Genomic DNA, 22668 nt, shown 5'->3' with positions numbered 1-22668 from the left:
CAAAACTACTAATTAGATAATAATAATAGAACAATTTAAGATGTTCTATAGAAATATCGTTAAAAAACATTTAAATCTTGAATTGCTTTATTTTCAAGCGTGAAGTTCAGGAGTCAGTGTTTGGCACAGCCATCTCTCAAGTAGGTGTAGGTGTATAAACAATTACATTGTACTATATTGATTTAGCATTATGTTTGTTATTGCCTTGGATTGAATTAGAACATATCATGATGTAAAGAAATGTAATTAGTTGGGATTTTTTTTAATAGATTTTTAAGGGTGGGACTGTAATTTGCGCCACTTCTGTAGAATTACCCATGTAAGCAGGAACCTAAACTAAGGGAACAGGACTGATCTTGCAGCTGGGCTGAGAGTCAAAACAAACCAATTTATTTCCCACGTCTTACTTTCCATACTTTTGTTGCACGTGAATGCCCACGGATTGAGCCCTGCATCCCTGGAGACTGCCATCTTCCTGTGGCTGCTCATCACCCGAATTCCAAGTCGCAGTGACCTGCACAAACTCAAAGGGCAATGTTTTTTGTTTTACATTTCTTTTGCAGTATGGGCAGAGCATATCTTTGCAAAGTACTTGTTAGGAACCGGATCGGGGTACCAATAAAATCTGTCCCTGGCATTGGGTCAAAGAGGGCCCCAAGGGCATGGTCTCTGGCCATGTGGACTTCATTACACAACTGTTGTGTACTGTAACTTACCACCACTAGAATTGCTTTTCTCAACTGAAAAGCAGTGATACAATAAAATGTTCTAAATATTCTATATATGTTATTACCCAGAAAACAGTGTCTCACAACACAACAGAGTCAAAAGGTTGATTCTCTGTAGTCAGCCAGCCTAGTATTTAAGTTGTTTGTTTCAATTGGCAAAGGGAAGCAGGAAACCAATATGGTAATGGCTCACCACTTAGTTAACAGATTTCGATCATTTTTGTGTCGTTTTTTAAAAATAATTTCAGTGTAGCTGAGATACTAAATATTACACTATATACAGATATGTACATGTACATTTAATAAATTATTATTCAATATGTGTAAATGTTATCAGAATTTACTTAAAGGGCAATTTCACCACTTTTCAACCTGATATTCATTATCTACAGCACCATACCAGTGTGTGAAAATGGCACGTTTCTATGTTCTGTGGTTAAAAAGATAAGAAGGTCCTAAATTCATAATGGTTGACATCATTGAGTAGGATTAAAAGTAACACAGTGATTTTCAAAACACACATTTCTTGCCAGGGCGTGGGAATTTTCCTGCTCCCCGTGTCACAGCCACTCTCAGTGTTTTGAAATTCTGTGTTATTAGATCTTTTATTTTGATGACATCAAATTGCTATTTTTTACTACTACAAAATGTACAATTGCGCCGTTTTCACATATGCCGACACTGGTATGGCGCTGGAGAAAAATAAATTGTGATCTTGGTACAAACTAGAAATAACACCAGTGTGTTGTAAATGCAGTTAATTTTCAATTCTGTCTTATTAACCATCTATTCTATGGTATTTCAGTCTTGGTGACGGAGAGTAGAGGCTCCGCTGGTGTAGCTCATCTTGGGACAGTACTCTAGTCTTGTCGAGGTCATAGCATGAAATAAAAAGGTAATGGTCACACGCTGTATCATCATTTCAAACACATTTAAACACTTGTCATTTAGAAATAAATCATTTACGGCTTGGGGGTGTTTCTCAATCTCTCCAGCAAATGTTTTGGAGCAAACTCCAAAGTCCATCAGTGGCTGTTAGAATATACACAACATATGGATTAACATTTCCCCTGGCACACTTCGTGGCTTTCAGGTAGAAATTGTGATAGATGTATTGCACATTAAACCTAGACTGAAATAACATTTTATATTAAACAAATCTTGTTTGTGTTGTATCGTTCAGTTCACTGTTAGTAACACCCTACGGACAATAGACACACTTCTTCTACCGGTATAAACATCAACGAGACTCAAAACACATATTGCTCAGACCTTAGGAATCACAAGTCCAAGCTTAAACATGCTATCAACTAACTGTCATGAATGTTTTTCTTGGCCTTCCAATAGAGAAATGGGAGACGCTGTAACATCTAGAGGAATTTCCCCCATCATCTCTACCTATGTGCTATTTGGAAGAGAGAACACCAATAACTTGAATTAATATTTTCTGAATAAAACTTTATTGAACATAAATGTACCACATTCAACTGGGATATTGCAGAGGTAGAGAATTAGGAAATACGTACGTAGCACACATGAAGTGAACACTTGGAACTCAAGCCTAAGCGTGTTTAAAGTAATTAGAAAAAGTATAAAGGTGAATACAGAATAAGGAACACAGAGGCTCTTCTTTCCAGACTAAATCCAGATGTATTGTGCAATAGCATTACTTTGTCATGGCACAGAACTAACATGGCCCCTTTCACTAAGATTTTGAAGCCAGGAGAGTAGGGGCTCCACTGTGGTAACTCATTGCGTTACAGTGTTCTATTCTTGCTGTCTTCATATCCTGAAATTCACAAGGGGAAATAAACAGGTTAATATTCTGCTTTAATAACATTCACAATATATATTTGTCTTCAAAATCAACTTTTACTCAATAATGTGATGGAACAAATCCCTGCAATTACTGTCCGTTTCTGAATTAGACAAGAAAGAGTTCAACTCGTGATATTGTCCTTAATCTTTATAGGAAGTAGTATATAGACAATTCTATCATTTTCTTAATGACAATTCTAACATTTTCTTCGTAAGCATACTTAGTTATAGAATTTGACTGGTGAGTGATTGAAACAGTTTAGTGTTAGGGGAAGGGACAACTAGCGATCCAACAAACCTCTGTAAGTGCTGGTTTGTGGACACAGTGGACATACGGTTTTGGATTCTTCTCAATCTCTCCAGCAAAGGTTTTGTAGCAGACTGAACAGTCTATCAATGGCTGTAGAAATACACATAATATGACAGCATTATATGTACATTACAATTCCATGCTGTAGACTTAGATGTGTATAACTTATGGGATTGTATGAAAGCCCTAAGGTTATTGATGATTCAGCTCAACTGTGCTCGGACAGTTCCAGGTACTCACTCGGTCATTCCTGAACTTGCATTGCATGGAGTTAACCGTTCCCTTTGGGCACTTGGTGGCTTTCAGGTAGAAACTGTGATAAATGTAGCTCACATCAAATCCAGGCTAGAGGAAGAAAATGTAAATCATTGAGTAGACTAAACAACCATAAACATTTACCAGAATGGTCTACACAAAAACACAGTGTTGCCACAGTCCTCAGAAAAACAACCTCCCAGCAATGGAAACCTCAATGGTTTTACCTCTATATCGGACTTCAGGAGACTCTTGAAGAAGAGAAAATGGTGTTTGACTCCAGCGTGAGAGTTGAGTTGTTGCAGGGCCAGATCCACTCCTTTCCTGTAGTTATCAGGGAGTTTATTGTAAGCCTCCTGAGCCTCAGTAGAAGACAGCAGGACTCCAGCACTAACCAACAACAGCAGTAGTAGAGCAGCCATCTTCCTCCCAGTGTGTATGGAGCAGCCTGACTGAGGTTGTTGTTCTGTATGAAGACAACCCACTCCACTTCAGGGAGGAACACTGACTCAGACAAACAAAAGGGAAAGAGCATCAAATGTGTTTTTGGAGAGGGATTGAGCAATCAAGGATAATGTGCAGGTCTGGTCATGTGCTGTTTTTGACCTACTTACAAGAAGGAAGTTAGTTTCAACATGAGAATCTGGAAGTTTCAATTTCTATATTTCAACATAACAAATAGTTTTGTATTAGTCACAGCATACATGAAATGAACATGTATATGTATCGTAAAAAGTATTTTCTGTAATATCCTGTAACTTTTAACTGTACTCATCTTGTTATGAATAATATGTGTTGGTTGAATTGTTAAAGAACAATACAGCAGTGATGTTTAATAGAAATTGACTTTATTGGTCATCAATATTTTAACGATTTACACTACCGGTCAAAAGTTTTAGAACATCCAATTATTAAAGTTTTTTTTTTTTTTTTTTACTTAACTATGAAATTACACATATGAAATCAAAGTAGTAAACCAAAAAAAGTGTTAAATCAAAATACATTTCTGCAGCAATACACCATCCCATCTGTTTTGGGCTTAGTGGGACTATCATTTGTTTTTCAATAGGACCCAACACACTTCCAGGTTGTGTAAGGGCTATTTGACCAAGAAGGAGAGCGATGGAGTGCTGCATCAGATGACCTGGCATCCACAATCCCCCGACCTCAACCAAATTAAGATAGTTTGGGATGAGTCGGAGCACAGAGTGAATGGAAAAGCAGCCAATAAGTGCTCAGCATGTGGGAACCCCTTCAAGACTGTTGGAAAAGCATTCCAGGTGAAGCTGGTTGAGAGAATGCCAAGAGTGCGTAAAGCTGTCATCAAGGCAAAGGCTGGCTATTTGAAGAATATTTTGATTTGTTTAACACTTTTGGTTAGTATATGATTCCACGTGTTACTTCATAGTTTTGATGTCTTCACTATTATTCTACAATGTAGAAAATAAAGAAAAACCCTTGAATGAGTAGGTGTTCTAAAACTTTTGACCGGGAGTGTATGTACACTGAACATAAGCAATGACCACCCAGAATGCTTTGTGTTTCTTTTAAAATGGAACTGCATTATAGCAATGTTTCCATGGGCACTGACAATCATGTACAGAACATATTCCCTCCATCCATAACGCTTTCCATTAAAAAAAAAAAAATTTGCACACCACCATTTTGTCCATGGTCATGAATTACGGCAACATCTTTTAAAACATCTACACAACACCCTTCAAACACTCAAGACAACACATAATGCCACATTGCAATACATGTGAGGGATCAGGACCTGTATTCATGAAGAGTGAGTAGGAGTGCTAGGATCAGATCCCCTCTGTTCATATCATCTTATTCAGTAGGATCTAAAATGGAAATCTGATCCCATCATCACTCCTACTCTGAAACGTGTTGTGAATGCAGGCCTTGATCCATGGGCATTCGAAAAGTGAAAACGAATTGAACTTGAGTGACATACTGGAAACATATATGACGGCTATGACAGATTCAGGTGATAAATGTCACAATCACATATCGTATACATTCACGTGCAGCTGTAGATCAATTCAGGCACAAATATAGGACTTCGATTGCGTTTACACCGGCAGCCGGATTCTGATATTTTTTCCACTTATTGGTCTTTTGACCAATCAGATCAGCTCTTTTGCCAATAATTGAACAAAAGATCAGAGTTGGGCTCCCTGTAGCCATAGACCATGGGAATATGGAGCCGAGTATAGCTTAGTTGAGGTGCACAGAAAGATACATTTTTGAACTTTTACTGTTGAAAGGCAATATCCCAAGTATAAATACAGTAAAGTACACACACTAAAGGATAAAAAAAATATGTTTCAAGGAGTAGGGTATTCAAGGAGTTGTTCTGAAGGGATTAGTGATGTCTTCGGCCTCTCCCTTGCTTGAGAAACAGTAAAGCAATAAAGAACAAAAGACAGACATGAGGTCCAGTCTTCACAATCAATGACTGCATTTCAGGTAAAAAAAAGTATATTCATAGGTCTAACTTCAGACATCCGTATATATTAAAAACAACATCTTTAAAAAGGCTTCAAGCCATTCCCCTGGCATCAATCTTAGTAAACCCAGAACTTAAGTCTTGCGTAATTGGTCAGATGTTCAATTAAGATCTGGGTCCATAAGTGTTAAGAGAAGAGATAGAACGAGGATCAGAACCGAAAACAAAAGAACTCTACCCTTTCTCTTTGCAAGTTACAGGCAAGTATATGAGCCAAATGTCCCTGCTCCATCCGAAATTAGAAAGATGCTAACACCTGCAAAATCAGGATTTGTCCAAATAACCAGTGACAAAAAACCCAAGCACTGGAACTAATGCTGCTGATCTCACACATCCAGTTGTATCATGACAGATCTACAGTACGATTTATGTTTACATAGTCTGTCCACAAGAGATTACCCTGGCATGGGCGAAACTAAGGAGATTGCCTACACAGACTGAACAGAAATTTCATCAACAGTATCATTTAGGAATTTTAGACAACACATTTGATTCTATATAAAAACTTTGGATAATAATGACACATTTTGATAATAATCACTAATACTACTTGAAAAAAAAAAAGACCTTAGAGGTATGACAAAAATGGAATGTTGTGAGAGAATGGCCTTGACCTGCTGAACCACTTTACCCACCTCGGGAACATCATAAACCTGGTGGCAAGGAACAGGTGAGTTAACGCCCACATTTGATAGTTCTGACCACACTTGAAACGTTTTAAATGGCCGAGATTTGGCAAGAAATAAAACCACTCACACACAGGAAAATACAAATAGATTAGTGCCCCCCCCCCCCAAAACACTGACTAGCTTTATGCTGGTAGGTAGACCACTTTAACAAACACACAGTGAGAATGCAAAAGGTCCCCCCCCCCAGGACATATACTGTCTCTTCTATTGATGTCCTCATTGTGAACCCCACAGATGCATGTCGATAACCTTCAGAAAGGGATTCAGCAGGATATACTTTAGATGACCAAACATGAGAAACCAAACAGCTCCTTATTAAAACAATACAAGACGTTTACTGTACTTGGTGAAAGTAGCACTATGTTTAGTGTATATACACAGTACTTCAGAAATGTCTTGAGATTGTGTAGCACTTGAGAGATGTCATCCCATTTCAGTTTTTATGGAGAAAATGCTAACGAAAAAGAAACGGTTGGGGAGAGTTATTTCACGTTCAGTACAGTACTTTAAAATCATTTGGTACTACAATGTGTGCTTTGGTTACATTTTGTCTCCCTCTGCTGGTAAACTTTAGCCACCACAATGGCAGCATAAACACTAGAGGGGGATGATGACTGGATGAAAGCAAATAATCTACACAATAACATAGACACGCACATTTCATCAAGACTTCACAAGACTGCTGTGATTGCTGAGCAGTGTTGTAATGACTATTGGTAAAACCACTGGACTACCACTACCTTAATATCAGTCTGAGGTTGGAGCAGTTTGTGTCCCCTTTGCAATCGCTTGGAAACATAAAATCACACTCCTTCCTTTTTAGCTAATGGAATTGGTCAGGAGAGAAAAATCTAAGGCATATTAAAAAAAAAAATACAAAAATACACAGCATAGTGTTTGATAGACACTAAGTAAAATATAAAACATTCAATAATATACCCCAAAATATTTTTTGTTGTTGAAATGTCCAGATTTGGTGCCTTAAATAGTGCAGAGGGCTTAGAGGTGCTCTTGAAGGAACAGCTGCTAAAAACAAAAGTAACATAATTAGGTTTCTCTGTACAGCCATCATGTCCTTCATAAGGCACTTAGTGAGCTAAAAGAGCTAAACATAAAAAGTGAAAGCACAATATGTTAAATATATTGACTCAAGGAATGTATATATAATCCTCCACACATTCAATGTGAATCAGCACAACCTTTCAAGGTTGAAAAATGAATAATTGTGTACTAAACTACCTACCATATACGGTCACTGGAATAAACCTTGAAAATACACATCTATAAACACACAACTGAATTTGAACCCCCCCCACAAAAAAAGGCAAATATGTTGAAATATTTTAAAACATGGATGATGATGATGAACGAAATAAATATGCTGAACCAATTGGACCTTTCAGTCTGTATTCATACCGAATGCCACAAAGTGCTCTCTGAAGGGTTATGACCCCTAACGCCTGACCCCTTCGGAGGACAGGAAGTTCCCCCATATGTGTCCCCATTTCCAGCTGTGTGTCATCATGAGAACGCCTGTATGTTGTCATGAGAGCGTTGAATCTACTCATGACACCCAATTGAACTCTGTCCCAGTGAATGAGATTGACAGGGGTTATGAGTGGTCTTAAACCCCTCCATGACAGAGCTGGGTCTCAGAAGACCAAAGCCTGCATGCGACATCTTTACCCTTTGGTCAGGTGTGGTTAAAGCAATGGAAACCAACAGTGCTCAATGATGGTCAGAGGGTCTGTCAATTTTATATATATAGAGGGTCTTTGCTGGTGGATCCGTTGGGCAGGCATCTCATTGGCTGGTTGATTGATTGGCAGAATGGTGTGGACACTGAGGGAAGAATACAGTGGCTGGTAGGTATATTATGGTGTGAGTCACACAGGCATGTGCATCTCTGAGTATTCATCATGGACCTCTCTCTCATCAAAGATGGGCTCTGCGTCATCAGCATCCAGCTATGAGAGAGGAGAGCAGACTGTTAGAGCAAGGCAGTAGCTGTACCGTTAACCCTACCGAAACCCTACCTCTGAAGAGTAACTTAAATAACACTCACGACGCCGCCCCCTCCCACCAGAAATGGCACTTATCCTACTGGCACGGACTTTGGTGATAAATACTTTGTTGAGGGAAAATGTACTTGATAGGATTGTGATCTGTTGTCATCTCACCTAGCTATCTTAAGATGAATGCACTAACAGTAAATTGCTCTGTATAAGAGCGTCCGCTAAATGACTCAAATGTAACTATGATTGATTGTTTGTAATGTGTAATGCGCTTTTTACAGGGTACTTTTTCCACAAAGTACATTACGTCAACCCAGTGCTAAAAACCACTGAAGAAGAACAAGCAGAGCAGAGAGTCATGAAGGATAAGTTATTTTTTACAACTAAATCAACATTTTTTATGCAAATGGCATATTATAGACACCTTTTTTGAGAAACATACACCAAACAACGAATCGCTTCCTCACCCTTACTGTGCAGTATATGGGAGCTCTGGAAAAAAAACATGAACAAAGGCTTCAAAAACACCCAAATACGTTCTTTTAGAAACGGCAAACATCCCGGTATAGTGTTGCAGGTCTTTAGGTGTTGTACACATGAAATTGTGTCATTCCGAACTTTAATCAGAACTCTCTACTCCATTTTGTTGCGACTTGAACAATACCTGTAGAATGGACGGAGAGGTAACTGCTAAAATAAAGGAAACACTTGAGTAAATGGGGGATACAAAATATATTAAAAGCATGTGCTTCCATTCAGGAAGTTCCAGACACTTGTAGAATCTATGCCAAAGCGCATTGAAGTTGTTCTGGCAGCTCGTGGCGGCCCAACGCCCTACTAAGACACTATGTTGGTGTTCCCTTGATTTTGGCAGTTACCTGTAGCAGCAGGCTACGCGGAGAACCGAACAGCTGGATAAGGGAAACGTCTCGAGTCGCACAAAAGGGAATATAACGTTGCGGATAAAGTTAGGAATGACATGTGCACATCTAAAAGAACTGCATCACTATACTGACAGCTTTGCCGTTTCTAAAAGGACGTATTTGGGTGTTTTTGGAACCTTTGTTCATGTTTTTTCAGGAACCCCATAGCTGTTTGGTGAAATCACAAAAAAGGTGTCTGGACCCTTCTATAACATGCCATTTACATCAAAATAGAGATTTCGTTGTAAAAAAACAACTTCTCCTTTAAGAATAAACTCCATAAGTATTACAACTAATGTGCCATAAGGACCTCTCCTGAAACATCCTCGGAGTAGAGAAAGGGGATACATCTCAAATGGCACCGTATTCCCTGCACTACTTTTGACCAGGGCTCATAGGGTGAATCCTAGTGAAAGGCCCTAAAGCTAGTGTATGGGCCAACTTACACACTGCATCTCGCGGGCGGTGAAGATGCGCGACAACAGGAACATCTTGACGGGGACGGTGAGGATGAGGACGAAAGGGAAAGCCAGAGAGGCCACGGTTGACATGACGGCCCACAGCGCCGCCAGACAAACCAGCTGGATCACCGTGTACAGGTGCATCCGCAGCGTTTTCACCTGGGGGACACAGTTACTATCAGTTAATAAAGTGGATTACCGTAATACACACGAAAGGGGACAATGAAAATCATGAGTATGTAATACGGTATAGCACATATACTGAGTGTACAAAACAGTTGGAACACCTTCCTAATATTGAGTTGCACCCCCTTTTGCCCTCAGAACAGCCTCAATTCGTTGGGGCTTGGACTCTACAAGGTATCGAAAGCATTCCGAAGGGATGCTGGCCCATGTTGACTCCGATGCTTCCCACAGTTGTGTCAAGTTGTCTGGATGTCCTTTGGATGGTGGACCATTCTTGATAAACACGGGAAACTGTTGAGCGTGAAAAACCCAGTAGCGTTGCAGTTCTTGACACACTCAAACCGGTGCGCCTGGCTCCTACTACCATACCCCGTTCAAAGGCATTTAAATACTTTGTCTTGCCCATTCACCCTCAATCCATGTCTCAATTGTCTCAAGGCTTAAAAATCTTTCTTTAACCTGTCTCCTCCCCTCATAGCTTTCACCTGGTCAGTCTATGTCATAGAAAGAGCAGGTGTTCCTAATGTTTGTATGTATACAAACTCTGGTATCCACTTGAGGGAAATAGCCTCTATGGGTTTATATAGTGCAGGGATGGGCAACTGGTGATGGCCCCCCTTTTGTAGGCCCATGGATCAATTTCCCCAAAAATGTATAATAATAATCTTACGTCAGTCACTTACAGTCAGTCATTTAGCCCATATCAGCAATGTTTTATTGGTAAGTTAGCCTAGCCAGCTTTCTAAACTTGTAGTAATCATGGTTTATTTACCAAATCGGCATTTGCTCAGGGGCCCTAACCGCCCCATTGATTTTGTAATTTACTCTCACTCAGATATCGTATTAACATGGCTTAAATCACGGCAAAATGTGTAGAATTGCAGGAAATAAGCTTAAAAATGTCAAATATCTCTCCACCCTATGGCAAAATGTGTAGAATTGCATGAAATGAACTCTGAAAAGTAATTTTTCCCCCCTCTGCTGTTAAGGGGGGTAGCTAAAAATGTTTGTTTACAAGGTGGTGGGCCCCCCAAAAACATTTTGGCTAGGGCTTGCTCTGATTGCATGTCTGGGTATGCAGACCCACAAGCCACTGCGTCTCATGATAAATTCAGATTTTTTTGTGGCCCCCACCCCCATCAAAGTTTCCCATCCCTGATATAGTGGATTATATAGGAAAGGCTCTATTTGATAGCCTTGTCCCATATCTGTTTGTGCTGTTTTGACAACTCCTACTGTAATTTTTGACCATAGGAGTTTTCATTAGAGCACAAACTGATCTGGGACCAAGCGATCTATTCGACGGATTAGGACCAAAAAGGTTTAGGGAACCAGAGCCACTGCTCTGTTTACTCTCTGTGACTCTGAGCTGTGGTCACCTTGCGGACGTAGGTGTGGTCGGGGTGGTACTTGGGGGGCATCAGCAGTAACATTAGGCGCTCGGTGAACTGGATTCCATTGAGTGACATCACGCCCATGTAGAGGAAGATGCCAAACAGCACAGCGATGGGGATCTGACGCAGCAGGTCTCCGATCACAATGGAAAGGCCTGGAAGACGAGGGAGGAAGAGTTAAGAGATATTACTGCAAACATGACTGCGTCTCAATACTCCATCTACCAGTTTCCTCTTCTAGTAGTCTGACGTGAAATAACTACACAGGTGAAAGCAAAGTCACCGTAAGCAAAGTCAGATATTTCGCTTATATGTTTTGTTTTTATCCTGCGTCTTCAGATCACTGCGGAAGAAGGGAAGGAGTCAAGTGGAGGAAGCCACGTTAAACTTTTGAGAAGCACCAAACATCTTCCAGTCTAGTTTATTCGACATCTATCCAACAGACACTCACCTACTAAGATGGCCACCAGCAACCCTGTAACCCGCTGCTCCTTGACCTCCTGGATGCGGGGCTTGTCGCCGGGGGCGACCGCCTTACTCATGACAGTGAGGGCATTGGCGTGCGTTACGGAGCGCACAGTGGCGGCTGCCATCCAGGGCAGGCCGAACAGGGCAGAGGTGCCGCCCAGCACTACGATCACCAGCAGGTCCAGGTGGAAGCCAGAACCCTTCACCAGCATCCGCTCCTTTTTACTCACTATCAGACTGAGTTAGGGAGGAAGAGGGGTAGTAAGAGAGGAATGGAAGAAAGAAAGGCAGATGAGAAGTTGAGAATGAGTAAATCAACTTGCCAGGATAAAAACATACCATCATATCATGATTTCCCGCAGTTTGTATACTATCCATTCACACGATTCATTTTGCTACTAAGGGGGAGCTCATGACGGAACACAGGGGTGCTGGGTAATGTAGTGTGATAGTGTGTCTCACGTGGTGATCTGTGTCTCCATGAAGATGAGGATGAAGACCAGCAGGGCGGGCAGCACACTGCCAAACATCATCCAGATGGGGAACGGGGTGTACATGCCTAGGGGGTTGATCACCCAGCCACGCTTCTCAGGACTGGTCACAGAGAAGCCACTGGGCACGCTCAGTTTCTACACAAGGTCAGGGATAAGGAAAGTGATGAGTTTTAGAGGGTGATGACATACCATGCACTATTATGTCTTCAAAGTAACTAGTTCTATATCATTTCTCAGTAAGACAGTAGTTAAGCTTATTAATCTAGACAATACAATGAACAAACTAATAAAGGGCTTTGGAATTATTTTCATTGCAGTACTACTCACCTGTGTGTAAGTGTCACGTATACTGTAGTCCACTAGAACCATGATGAGGATGGCTATGGGGACCCCGAAATCTCCAATAATCCTACGGAGCTGAACAACACAAAATAGTTAGGTGTAGGCAATGCATAACACAGCCTATGATGGGACACTGGGGAGTGAAGATCTGTGATTCTAAAGGGATACTTTGGGATTTTGGAAATGAGGCTAGTTACATTGGTTGGCGAAACTACCTCTAAACTTCCTTCATACTGGACACAGAGACATAAACATGTTATCCACGAGTTCTTCTGACTCTGGTGAAGTAGATAAAGGGCCTCATTGCCAAAATCCTGACATATCCCTTTAAATTTCGAATGAATTGAAATACACCCTGATATCCCTATAGTGCTTACGGTGAGAATGAAATGCGCCTCTTCACCTCATAAAGTGTATCAGTGTCCTACCTTGCCAGGGAAGAAGGCACTGTTTTTGAACTTGCGCAGGTAGAATGCAATGAAGAAGGTTCCAGACATGAGTACCAGGGAGAGCAGTGCCGTGTTGGGTTCCCCTAGGACTTTCACCGACACCACCGAAATAGTGCCGTTGCCAAGCAATAGCTCCACGGTACTATTCTCCATCGTGGCGTTCTCCGCCGTGCTGTTGTCAAGGTAACAGCGCTGCAGTGGGTGCTCCATGAAAATCTGCCCGGCAACACAGGAAAAAAAGGGTTCACAATAAAGCACCACTTCACCACACACACACACACACACACACACACACACACACACACACACACACACACACACACACACACACACACACACACACACACACACCTCCCTCACTGAGATCACTTCAACACGGCTTCAGAGGGATTAAAACTGACATACCTGTAAGGTCCCAGCAAACAGATTAATCCAGACACAAATAATCCCTTGAAAGTCTTGTGTTCGCAGAGGTCTAAAAATAGTAACATTCCTGAAATCATAAGCCCAGATAAAAGTCGGGCTGTCTGTCCCTTTCACTTTGTTCTCGGATCAGGGCCACTCAGCCACAAAAGATTTTCTTAAGAGTGTACCCGTTAGGAAAACATACTCATTTTGACCCCATGTTTTGAGAACAGTCCAATCTAAAGTCAGTTCCATTTATTATCAGTAGTCAGATTGGATCCCCTCTCTACAACGTAAAGTGCTTTTAGCACTTACAAGGGCACTAAATAGTTTCTATCAATTTCAATACTATAGTTAACTGAGCGTCAAGTGTACAGTACCTTGCCTATCTTGGAGAAGGTCTCGAAGATGAAGATGAGCGAGATGAGGAAGGAGAAGATCTCCTGGGTGAAGCGTGAGACAAAGCGGACCAGGAAGCTACCTTCCAAGGCCACTGTCGTCACCACGATGACGATGAGCCAGAAGCCGATCCACACCCGACCCGTCAGGTACTCTATCCCGTTCCCCTTACAGAACTATGGACACACACAGACAGAGAGAGAGAGAGAGACAGGTAAGGAAGCAATTAAGACAGAACTGAGTATCGAGTTCTGACACTGATGGAAGAGTGACATGTGGCCACACATACAGGTCAACATCAGGAAAATACAAAAGGGAGTCTTATGTAGGGCTGAGCGGTATACCGTATTTTACTATATACCAGTATTTATGCACGGACCGGTTTGGGTTTTTACTTTACCTTCTATAACGATATTTAAATGTTTGGTAAACGTGATACGCGGTGTGTAACATCCATTTTTATAGTTTACTACGCTTCTCTCTCCCTCCCTCCCTCCACACAGACCTCGTATCACCCCGTCACTCAAGGAGCGAGTTTGTTGTTGCTTGACCACGAGACATTTGTTCAGTCTGCATGGTCAATGCAACAATGTTGTTTCCACTTTGATCTAAATATAAATCCACAAGCTTCTATAATTACAATATTAGTTTAGCTGTTTGCAGACGTAAGAAACACAGTTTGTATTTTCTTAGCAGGTTAAACTAAATAGTGTTAGCCACTAATGCTAATAGCTAGTTAACCAGTCACAAATGGTTAAAAAAAAATCCAAACAGTATAATGACATTAGCTGGCTAGCTAATAAAAGTACTGAGTCAGAGCAAACGTAGCTAGCTAATACAGCCTGATACCAGTGCTGGTGGAGGCTAAATGAGCATGTTGTTTGTGCAACAGTATCTTCTAAATCAAAGAGGAATAGGCGAAGCATGAATATATGTTGGCTATATGAATAAAGATTTAATGTAGCCAAAGATTATAGGGTCCCCCGAGGAAACACAGAACATCACTTTGGTTCCTACCCTGTCACAATAACTCGTTCAGGGCATTTTCATTCATTGTCATGTCAAACAACACTGTATTCAAATTGCCCACTATTATTTATATTCTAACTACAGAATTATAATAAACATTGATGGAAATGCAGGAATTCTCTTTAGGTTCAAGTTGAATTGAACAGTATAAAACAATCAGAATGGAGAAAGACCCATTGAAATAGTTTAGAATATATGTGTTGCCACCCTAGGGTCACGCGCTACTCTTAAAGCAAACTTTTATTAATCAAAAACATTCAAATTCATATCGTCAAAAATTGAAAAATACCATATGATATTTTGGCCATATCGCCCAACCCTACTCTTATGTGGTAGTCAATAATGTAATCTCACATCTCAGTTTGAGGTAACTTACCGAGTAGAAGGCCTCTTCAAAGACGAGCAGTGGTCCGGAGAAGCCCACCACCAGGAGCGGCTGGGCCCCCAGGAGGCAGAAGAGAACACCCTGCACCGCTGTGGCCACGATCAGCTCAGACACACCGATCAGACCCTCAGTCTTCTCACCTACCACAAGGCACACAGTCAAGAACTCGCACAGGCAACATTCAGAGAATGACCTAAGAATGTTTTTTAAAAAGCTACGAATTACATTCTCAGTACATATTCAATATAGCTCCAATGCCTACTTTAAATACATGCTAAGTGTCTGGTTGTGTGTTGATAGGGGTAGATGGGTAGTTGTGGTTATTTTTGCCTCCTGTTCATTGTTCCCCATTCTTTATGTCACTTTATTAACTTACACAGGGACATTTCTGTAAATGTACCAGAATTTGCTAGCTGGCTGCATTTAACCCCTGGGACTCACCCAGGAGGCCTCCGAAGGTTATGGCGGGGGAGAGGGCAGCGAAGTAGATGAAGATGACGGCCGCAGCGCACTGGGCGTTCAGCGCGTCCTTGAAGTCACTCACGTACTTCGGGTAGCGGCGCTTCACGTCTCGGATTAAGCCTCCGAAGGGGCGTCCAGTACGCTGCAGGGGGTCGTCTCCCGGCTTCCCGGGCGAGAGGAGGGCCTCTGGAATACATAGACATAGACCGATTTCAAATACTGGACTAGAAAAGTGACGTTTCTTTGGAATCTTTTTTGCATAAAAAAAAAGGAAACTTTTAAAATATCATCTGGCTCCATGTAACGGTCTGAGAAGATAGGAAAGTTGCTAGGACATAATTTCTCTGAACAAAATTGCAGGATACCCCCACCTTTTTCCTTCTGGCTCTTGGGCTCCTTGGCCAGCAGGGCTCCTTGCTCCTCCCGCTTGCGAAGCATCTCCTTCTGGAAGCGTGCCACGGAGCGTAGCAGCTCCTCACCACCCATCTCGGAGGGGGGCAGCACGATGCTGCAGTCCAGGAAGCCGTTGATGGCGTTGAGCAGGTCCTGGCGGTCGTCCGCCAGATAGGCCGACTCATGGAAGTGCTGCGGGGGAGAACAGGAAAAACACTCGAGTTATACACTTTGTCCTACAGTATGTGAGCCTTCATAGCCACTGATCAAGAACAAAACAGGTTCACTCCGTGTGTGGATTTTCTTTTTTGCATTCAGAGTTGTGTGCGAAATAAAACACTACATACTATGGTTAAGACCATAGTAACAATAACATATCGGGACGGTTCCCTAGTCCTGGAACAAAAAGCATTTTCAATGCAGATTCTTATTGAAAGTGCTTTTCACTCCAGGACTGGGCTTAATCTGTGGCCAGGAAACTCGGCCCACAGATGTTCCACTAAACTTCCATCAATTGACTCTTGCTCTACTCTCGCCTCCACAGTACAGCGCACTGACCTTGTCAGACATGAGTGTGGAGATGGAGCGTCCGATTTGGTGATAGTCCATGTTGGTGCTGGGGGGTCCCAGCAGGACGAAGATGAACCTGACTGGCACTGGGACCTCCAGGACAGAGTCTAGCTCCTCCGCCTCCTGCAGCCGCACAAAGGCCATGGTGGGCTGCTCCAGGAAGTCCACACTGCCTGAAGGAGAGGAAGGGGGGACAGAGGGTTAACAGGGCATGCTGTTACACTGTACAGAGTGGGAATGCTTGATATTAGACTACTGTTTCAGATGTTTTTCGACCCTGGCCGTGACCCCACTCTCCGAGTGTGTATCAGGGAGAGTTGGGATATGCAAAAAAACTAAATATTGTTTTAATAATGTGTGAAATAGGACAAATATAAGTACCTGAAAAAGAAGAAGAGGTGGTGGTGATGGTAGTAGGTTATTTGAAAAAGGTAACAGGAGATGCTTTCTGGTACTTCTGGTTCTTAGATTAGTTAAAACAGACCACTCACCCACAAGGACAACAGTGGCTTCAGCATTCTCTGGAATCTTCTCCAGCAGCTTGAGCTCATGCTTGGACTTCGACCTGTGTATGCCGATATTTGGAGTAGACTCCTTCTGCTGCAATACCAATCAGGACAGACTTAACCCAGGCCTTGGTAACTCAATGGGACAGATTGCCCCCTCCACAAAAAATGATCCACTGAAGATACTTTTTACATGAAAGTTCAATATCCCTGTGTACACACGTTGCACATACACACACTTACCTACACTCGTTAGCAGTAGAATAATCTGCCTAATACATTCCTCACTACTTATACACAGCACTGTTGAATACTTGTTTCTGATTGGCTAGAAGGGCATTCTAAAATGGACATTAAAACCAAATAACGGGACAGTTGGAAAAGCTAAATCAGGACACCTTGCAAACATGATGAAATATGCACCCAAAGATGCGGACCACACTTGTTACAAAGTTACAGAAAGCTAAACCAACAACCACACAAACTGAAATTGGATACATTGTAAACGCAGGTCCAACGAGGAAAATACTTAGCTAGCTAGTATTGATTTGTTTTTGCAGACATATTATGGATGTATCCAAATGAATGTCAATAGAAAACAGCTTAAACAAATGCTGTTATTCTGGCTGCAGAGGTTGTGACTCTGTTAGCCGTAGCTAGTTGGGTAGCTAGCAAGCAAGGGACAAGAACGTTGCCAGCGTGTATGGCAACTGAACATATAGAACGAACAACTGGGTTGTGTCCATAAATATCAACCAAACGACTGGGTCCCTTCTCTAGCAACCAAAAGAGTACATTAAAAATGAAAATATCAAGTTATTATTTTCTTTTTTTTTTACTGGTAAATGTGCGCTTTAGTATTGTTTTTTTTTGCCAACTGTGGTATACGCGGGATAAATGCCTCAGTTCTGTACATTACCTTGGAAAAATAAATGTCAGCATTTACTCCTTACATATAATCAACACTATACTGTAGCTACCTGCTGGTCGTTCTTGTCCATGTCGATGCGTGTCTCCTGCTCCCCTGTGCTGGCCGAGCCCATGAGGGGGTCTGTGACGGAGGGCTCTGGATGGTGGATGTGGTTGGAGCTGTGTTGCTGGGGCAGCAGGTTGCCCAGGCTGGCCGCCGAGATGTTCCTGGGGAAGGGGTTGTGGCTGTGCTCCTTCTCATCGCTTGGGTGACTGCAGGGCGAGGGAGGTAAAGGCACACAGAGGTTGAGCAGGAGATGCATATGTCGCACCTTGCCCTCTCGCACGCTATCAAGCAAGCAGGCGGCGGGACCAGGCAGAGACATAGCAAATTTAACATTGTGTGAATTGACATGCTGAACTAATAATGCTATTTCATCTATGAGATCAAAATGTTAGACGAACTCCAGCTATTTTTTTTAATACTTTTCCTGTTGAAAAACAATATCCAGAGTTTAAAGTGTCCACACACTTAATTTACACTAGTATTCCGTACTTCCACACTTAGGTTACTAGATACTCAAGATGTATTTTCCACTGAGCTGTCCTGGTTGGTGTTTAGGTGTAGTGGTGGTGGTGTACCTGTGTTTGAGCAGCAGGGCTCGGAGCACGTTTGCACGGTCCTCAGCCTTGATCTGGTCTGAGATGATCATCTGCTCTACCACCTGGTGGGCGATGCCAGGCAAGGTCTTCTGGTCCAGGTCCAACAACACCGCCCCTGGTGGCAGAGGGCACACATGACACTGAGGTCACAGCAGGGTGGGCACACACAGACACACTCAGACGTACACACACGCATGTACACAGTGTTCAAAACATTAAGAACAGCTTCCTATTAAGTTGCACCCCCCTCCATTTTGCCCTCAGAACATCCTCAACTCATCGGGATATGGACTCTACAAGGTCTTGAAATATTCCACAAGTATGCTGGCCCATGTTGACGCCAATGCTTCCCACAGTTGTGTGAAGTTGGATGGATGTTCTTTGGGTGGTGGACCATTCTTGATACACACACAGGAAACTGTTGAGCATGAAAAACCCAGCAGCATTGCAGTTCTTGACACAAACCGGTGCACTTAGCACCTACTACCATACCCCGTTCAAAGGCACTTCAATACTTTGTCTCGCCCCAAAAAATACACTGTGTTTACAAAACATTACAGATTGGCCAGGAAAATCCAGGTGAAAGCTATGATCCCTTATTGATGTCACTTGTTAAATCCACTTCAATCAGTGTAGATGAAGGGGAGGAGACAGGTTAAAGAAGGATTTCTAAGCCTTGAGACAATTGAGATATGGATTGTGCATGTGTGCCATTCAGAGGTGAATGGGAAAGATAAAATATTTAAGTGCCTTTGAACGGGGTATGGTAGTAGGTTTGAGTGTGTCAAGAAATGCAACGCTGCTGTGTTTTTTACGCTCAACAGTTTCCTGTATCAAGAATAGTCCAGCACCCAAAGGACATCCAGCCATCTTGGCACAGTTGTGGGAAGCATTGGAGTCAACATACATACATACTAGTACTAGTCAAAAGATTGGACAGAGCTACTCATTCAAGGGTTTTTCCTTATTTTACTATGTTTTATATAGTAGAATAATAGTGAAGACATCAAAACTATGAAATAACACATGTGGAATCGTGTAGTAACCAAAAAAAGTGTGAAACAAATCAAAATACATTTTATATTTGAGATTCTTCAAAGTAGCCGCCCTTTGCCTTGATGACAGCTTTGCACACTCTTGGCATTCTCTCAACCAGGTTCAGGAGGTAGTCACCTGGAATGTATTTCAATTAACAGGTGTGCCTTGTTAAAAGTTAATTGGTGGAATTTCTTTCCTTCTTAATGCGTTTGAGCCAATGAGTTGTGTTGTGACAAGGTATAGTCGGCATACATAAGGTAGCCCTATTTGGTAAAAGACCAAATCCTTATTATGGCAAGAACAGCTCAAATAAGCAAACAGAAATGACAGACCATCATTACTTTAAGACATGAAGGCCAGGCAATGCGGAAAATGTCAAAGAACTTTGAAAGTTTCTTCTAGTGCAGTTGCAAAAACCATCAAGCACTTAGATGAAACTGGCTCTCACGAGGACCGCCACAGGAAAGGAAGACCCAGAGTTACCTCTGCTGCAGAGGATAAGTTCATTTGAGTTACCAGACTCAGAAATTGCAGCCCAAATAAATGCTTCACAGAGTCCAAGTAACAGACATCTCAACATCAACTGCTCAAAGGAGACGGCGTGCATCAGGCCTTCATGGTCGAATTGCCGCAAAGAAACAACTACTAAAAGTACACCAATATGTAGAAGAGACTTGCTTGGGCCAAGAAACACGAGCAATGGACATTAGAACGGTGTAAATTTGTCCTTTGGTCTGGAGTCCAAATTTGAGATTTGGTGATAATCTCTGCATGTGTGGTTCCCACCGTGAGCATGGAGGTGGTTGTGTGATGGTGTGGGGTCCTTTGCTGGTGACACTGTCAGTGATTTATTTAGTATTCAAGGCATACTTAACCAGCATGGCTACCACAGCATTCTGCAGCAATGCGAGATTACATCTGGCTTGCATTTAGTGGGACTATCATTTGTTTTTCAACGGGACAATGACCCAACACAACTCCAGGCGTGTAAGGGCTATTTGACCAAGAAGGAGAGTGATGGAGTGCTGCATCAGATGACCTGGCCTCCACAATCACCCGACCTCAACCCAATTGAGATATTTTGGTATGAGTTGGACCGCAGAGCAAAGGAAAAGCAGTCAACAAGTGCTCAGCATATGTGGGAACTCCTTCAAGACTGTTTGGAAAGCATTCCAGGTGAAGCTGGTTGAGAGAATACCAAGAGTGTGCAAAGCTGTCAAAGCAAAGCAAAGGGTGGCTGCTTTGAAGAATCTAAAATGTTAAATATATTTAGAATTGTTTCACACTTTTGGTTACTACATGATTCCCTGTGTGTTATTTCATAGTTTTGATGTCTTTCACTAATATTCTACAATATAGAAAATAGTCAAAAATAAAGAAAAACCCTTGAATGAGTAGGTGTGTCCAAACTTTTGACTGGTAGTGTATATTTAGGGGTGGCGGCAACGATTCATATAGGGGAAACACTGCACACAGTCTTCTCTCTCTAAACACACACAATCGCTCCCTCTGTCTCTTCTCTCTCTCCTACCATGGGAGATGGTCTTGCGGAGCTCCAGCAGGCTGCGGAAGGAGAGCGAGGCCACATGGGGTTTGCCCCAGCGGTCCGTCTCCTCCTCCACGTCCTCCTCAAACTTGATCCAACGGGCCGTCTCCCGCCACTGCATCTCCTGGTTCTTATCCATGATAAGCTCGTTCAGCTCCACAAACACCTGAGGGGGAGACAGGCTGAATTCAAAGGGATAGTTCACCCAAATAACAAAATATTGGTTTCTTCACCCTCATAAATCACTCTATGGACAAGATAAGAGAGCAATCCATGCTTTAGTTTTTTTCCCTGGCCAGTGGCCACTTTCTCCAATTACCAACTTTTTCATCATGTTTGTCCAAAAACCAATGCTAGTCAATATTCTTGATATTAGCATTTTCAGTGTATGCCCATGGACATCCAGGAGTCTGAATCATAAATGTTCAAACCAGCATCTCCTTCCAACCAAGTTACCATTGAGCCAATCGGATTAGATTCAGTGAGGATCTGAATAGCTGAACTATCAGGGGAAAAATGTTTCAGTATGCTTAATGTGGCTGCATCTGCTTCGGATTTAATTCCTCTCCAAATGTTGTTTTAGAATTAACGCTAGCTCTTCCAAGGCTCATGCTGTTTCTGTAAAGACAGTCAAAAAGTATTCTAAGAATGGGAAAACGCAAGTCGGAAGTTTACATACACCTCAGCCAAATACATTTAAACTCAGTTTTTCCACAATTCCTAACATTTAATCCTAGTAAACATTCCCTGTCTTAGGTCAGTTAGGATCACCACTTTATTTTAAGACTGTGAAATGTCAGAATAATAGTGGAGAGAATTATTTATTTCAGCTTTTATTTTGTTCATCACATTCCCAGTGGGTCAGAAGTCAACATACACCCAATAAGTATTTGGTAGCATTGCCTTTAAATAGTTTAACTTAGGTCAAACGTTTTAGGTAGCCTTTCACAAGCTTCCCACAATAAGTTGGGTGAATTTTGGCCCATTCCTCCTGACAGAGCTGGTGTAACTGAGTCAGGTTTGTAGGCCGCCTTGCTCGCACACACTTTTTCAGTTCTGCCCACAAATTTTCTATAGGATTGAGGTCAGGGCTTTGTGATGGCCACTTGAATACTTAGACTTTGATGTCCTTAAGCCATTTTGCCACAACTTTGGAAGTATGCTTGGGGTCATTGTCCATTTGGAAGACCCATTTGCAACCAAGCTTTAACTTCCTGACTGATGTCTTGAGATGTTGCTTCAATATATCCACATAATTTTGCTTCCTCATGATGCTATCTATTTTGTTAAGTGCACCAGTCTCTCCTGCAGCA

General features: G+C 42.0%; 2 protein-coding genes across 6 annotated transcripts in view; both read right to left on the bottom strand.

Annotated features, from left to right (window-relative positions):
* Window positions 1-2177: 2177 nt before the first annotated feature.
* LOC101448051 (uncharacterized) lies at window positions 2178-3555 on the bottom strand (the record flags this gene model as incomplete). Its single annotated transcript, NM_001279124.1, is given in 4 exon segments — window positions 2178-2517; window positions 2845-2946; window positions 3097-3201; window positions 3339-3555. Coding segments are annotated over 4 exon segments (486 nt in total). The 5' UTR covers window positions 3534-3555.
* A 1088-nt stretch (window positions 3556-4643) lies between these two features.
* The window catches only part of LOC106578671 (anion exchange protein 2), a 117324-nt gene continuing 99299 nt past the window's right edge, over window positions 4644-22668 (bottom strand). For all 5 annotated transcript variants that reach the window (XM_014157741.2, XM_014157742.2, XM_045702201.1 and 2 more), the window contains 16 exons: window positions 21341-21521; window positions 18751-18886; window positions 18180-18381; window positions 17185-17293; window positions 16682-16866; window positions 16102-16315; window positions 15710-15916; window positions 15260-15408; window positions 13836-14030; window positions 13030-13266; window positions 12587-12676; window positions 12228-12394; window positions 11749-12002; window positions 11283-11452; window positions 9703-9876; window positions 4644-8285 (listed from right to left, as the gene is read on the bottom strand). In XM_014157741.2, coding sequence (XP_014013216.1) covers window positions 8205-8285; window positions 9703-9876; window positions 11283-11452; window positions 11749-12002; window positions 12228-12394; window positions 12587-12676; window positions 13030-13266; window positions 13836-14030; window positions 15260-15408; window positions 15710-15916; window positions 16102-16315; window positions 16682-16866; window positions 17185-17293; window positions 18180-18381; window positions 18751-18886; window positions 21341-21521 — 2751 coding nt within the window. In that variant the 3' untranslated portion in view covers window positions 4644-8204. The remainder of the gene's footprint in view (window positions 8286-9702; window positions 9877-11282; window positions 11453-11748; window positions 12003-12227; window positions 12395-12586; window positions 12677-13029; window positions 13267-13835; window positions 14031-15259; window positions 15409-15709; window positions 15917-16101; window positions 16316-16681; window positions 16867-17184; window positions 17294-18179; window positions 18382-18750; window positions 18887-21340; window positions 21522-22668) is intronic.

The sequence above is a fragment of the Salmo salar genome, chromosome ssa19 (genome assembly GCF_905237065.1).
Source record: "Salmo salar chromosome ssa19, Ssal_v3.1, whole genome shotgun sequence".
NCBI lineage: Eukaryota > Metazoa > Chordata > Actinopteri > Salmoniformes > Salmonidae > Salmo > Salmo salar.
Note: the sequence above shows the minus strand (reverse complement) of the source record. Positions and strands in the feature narration are given on the sequence as shown.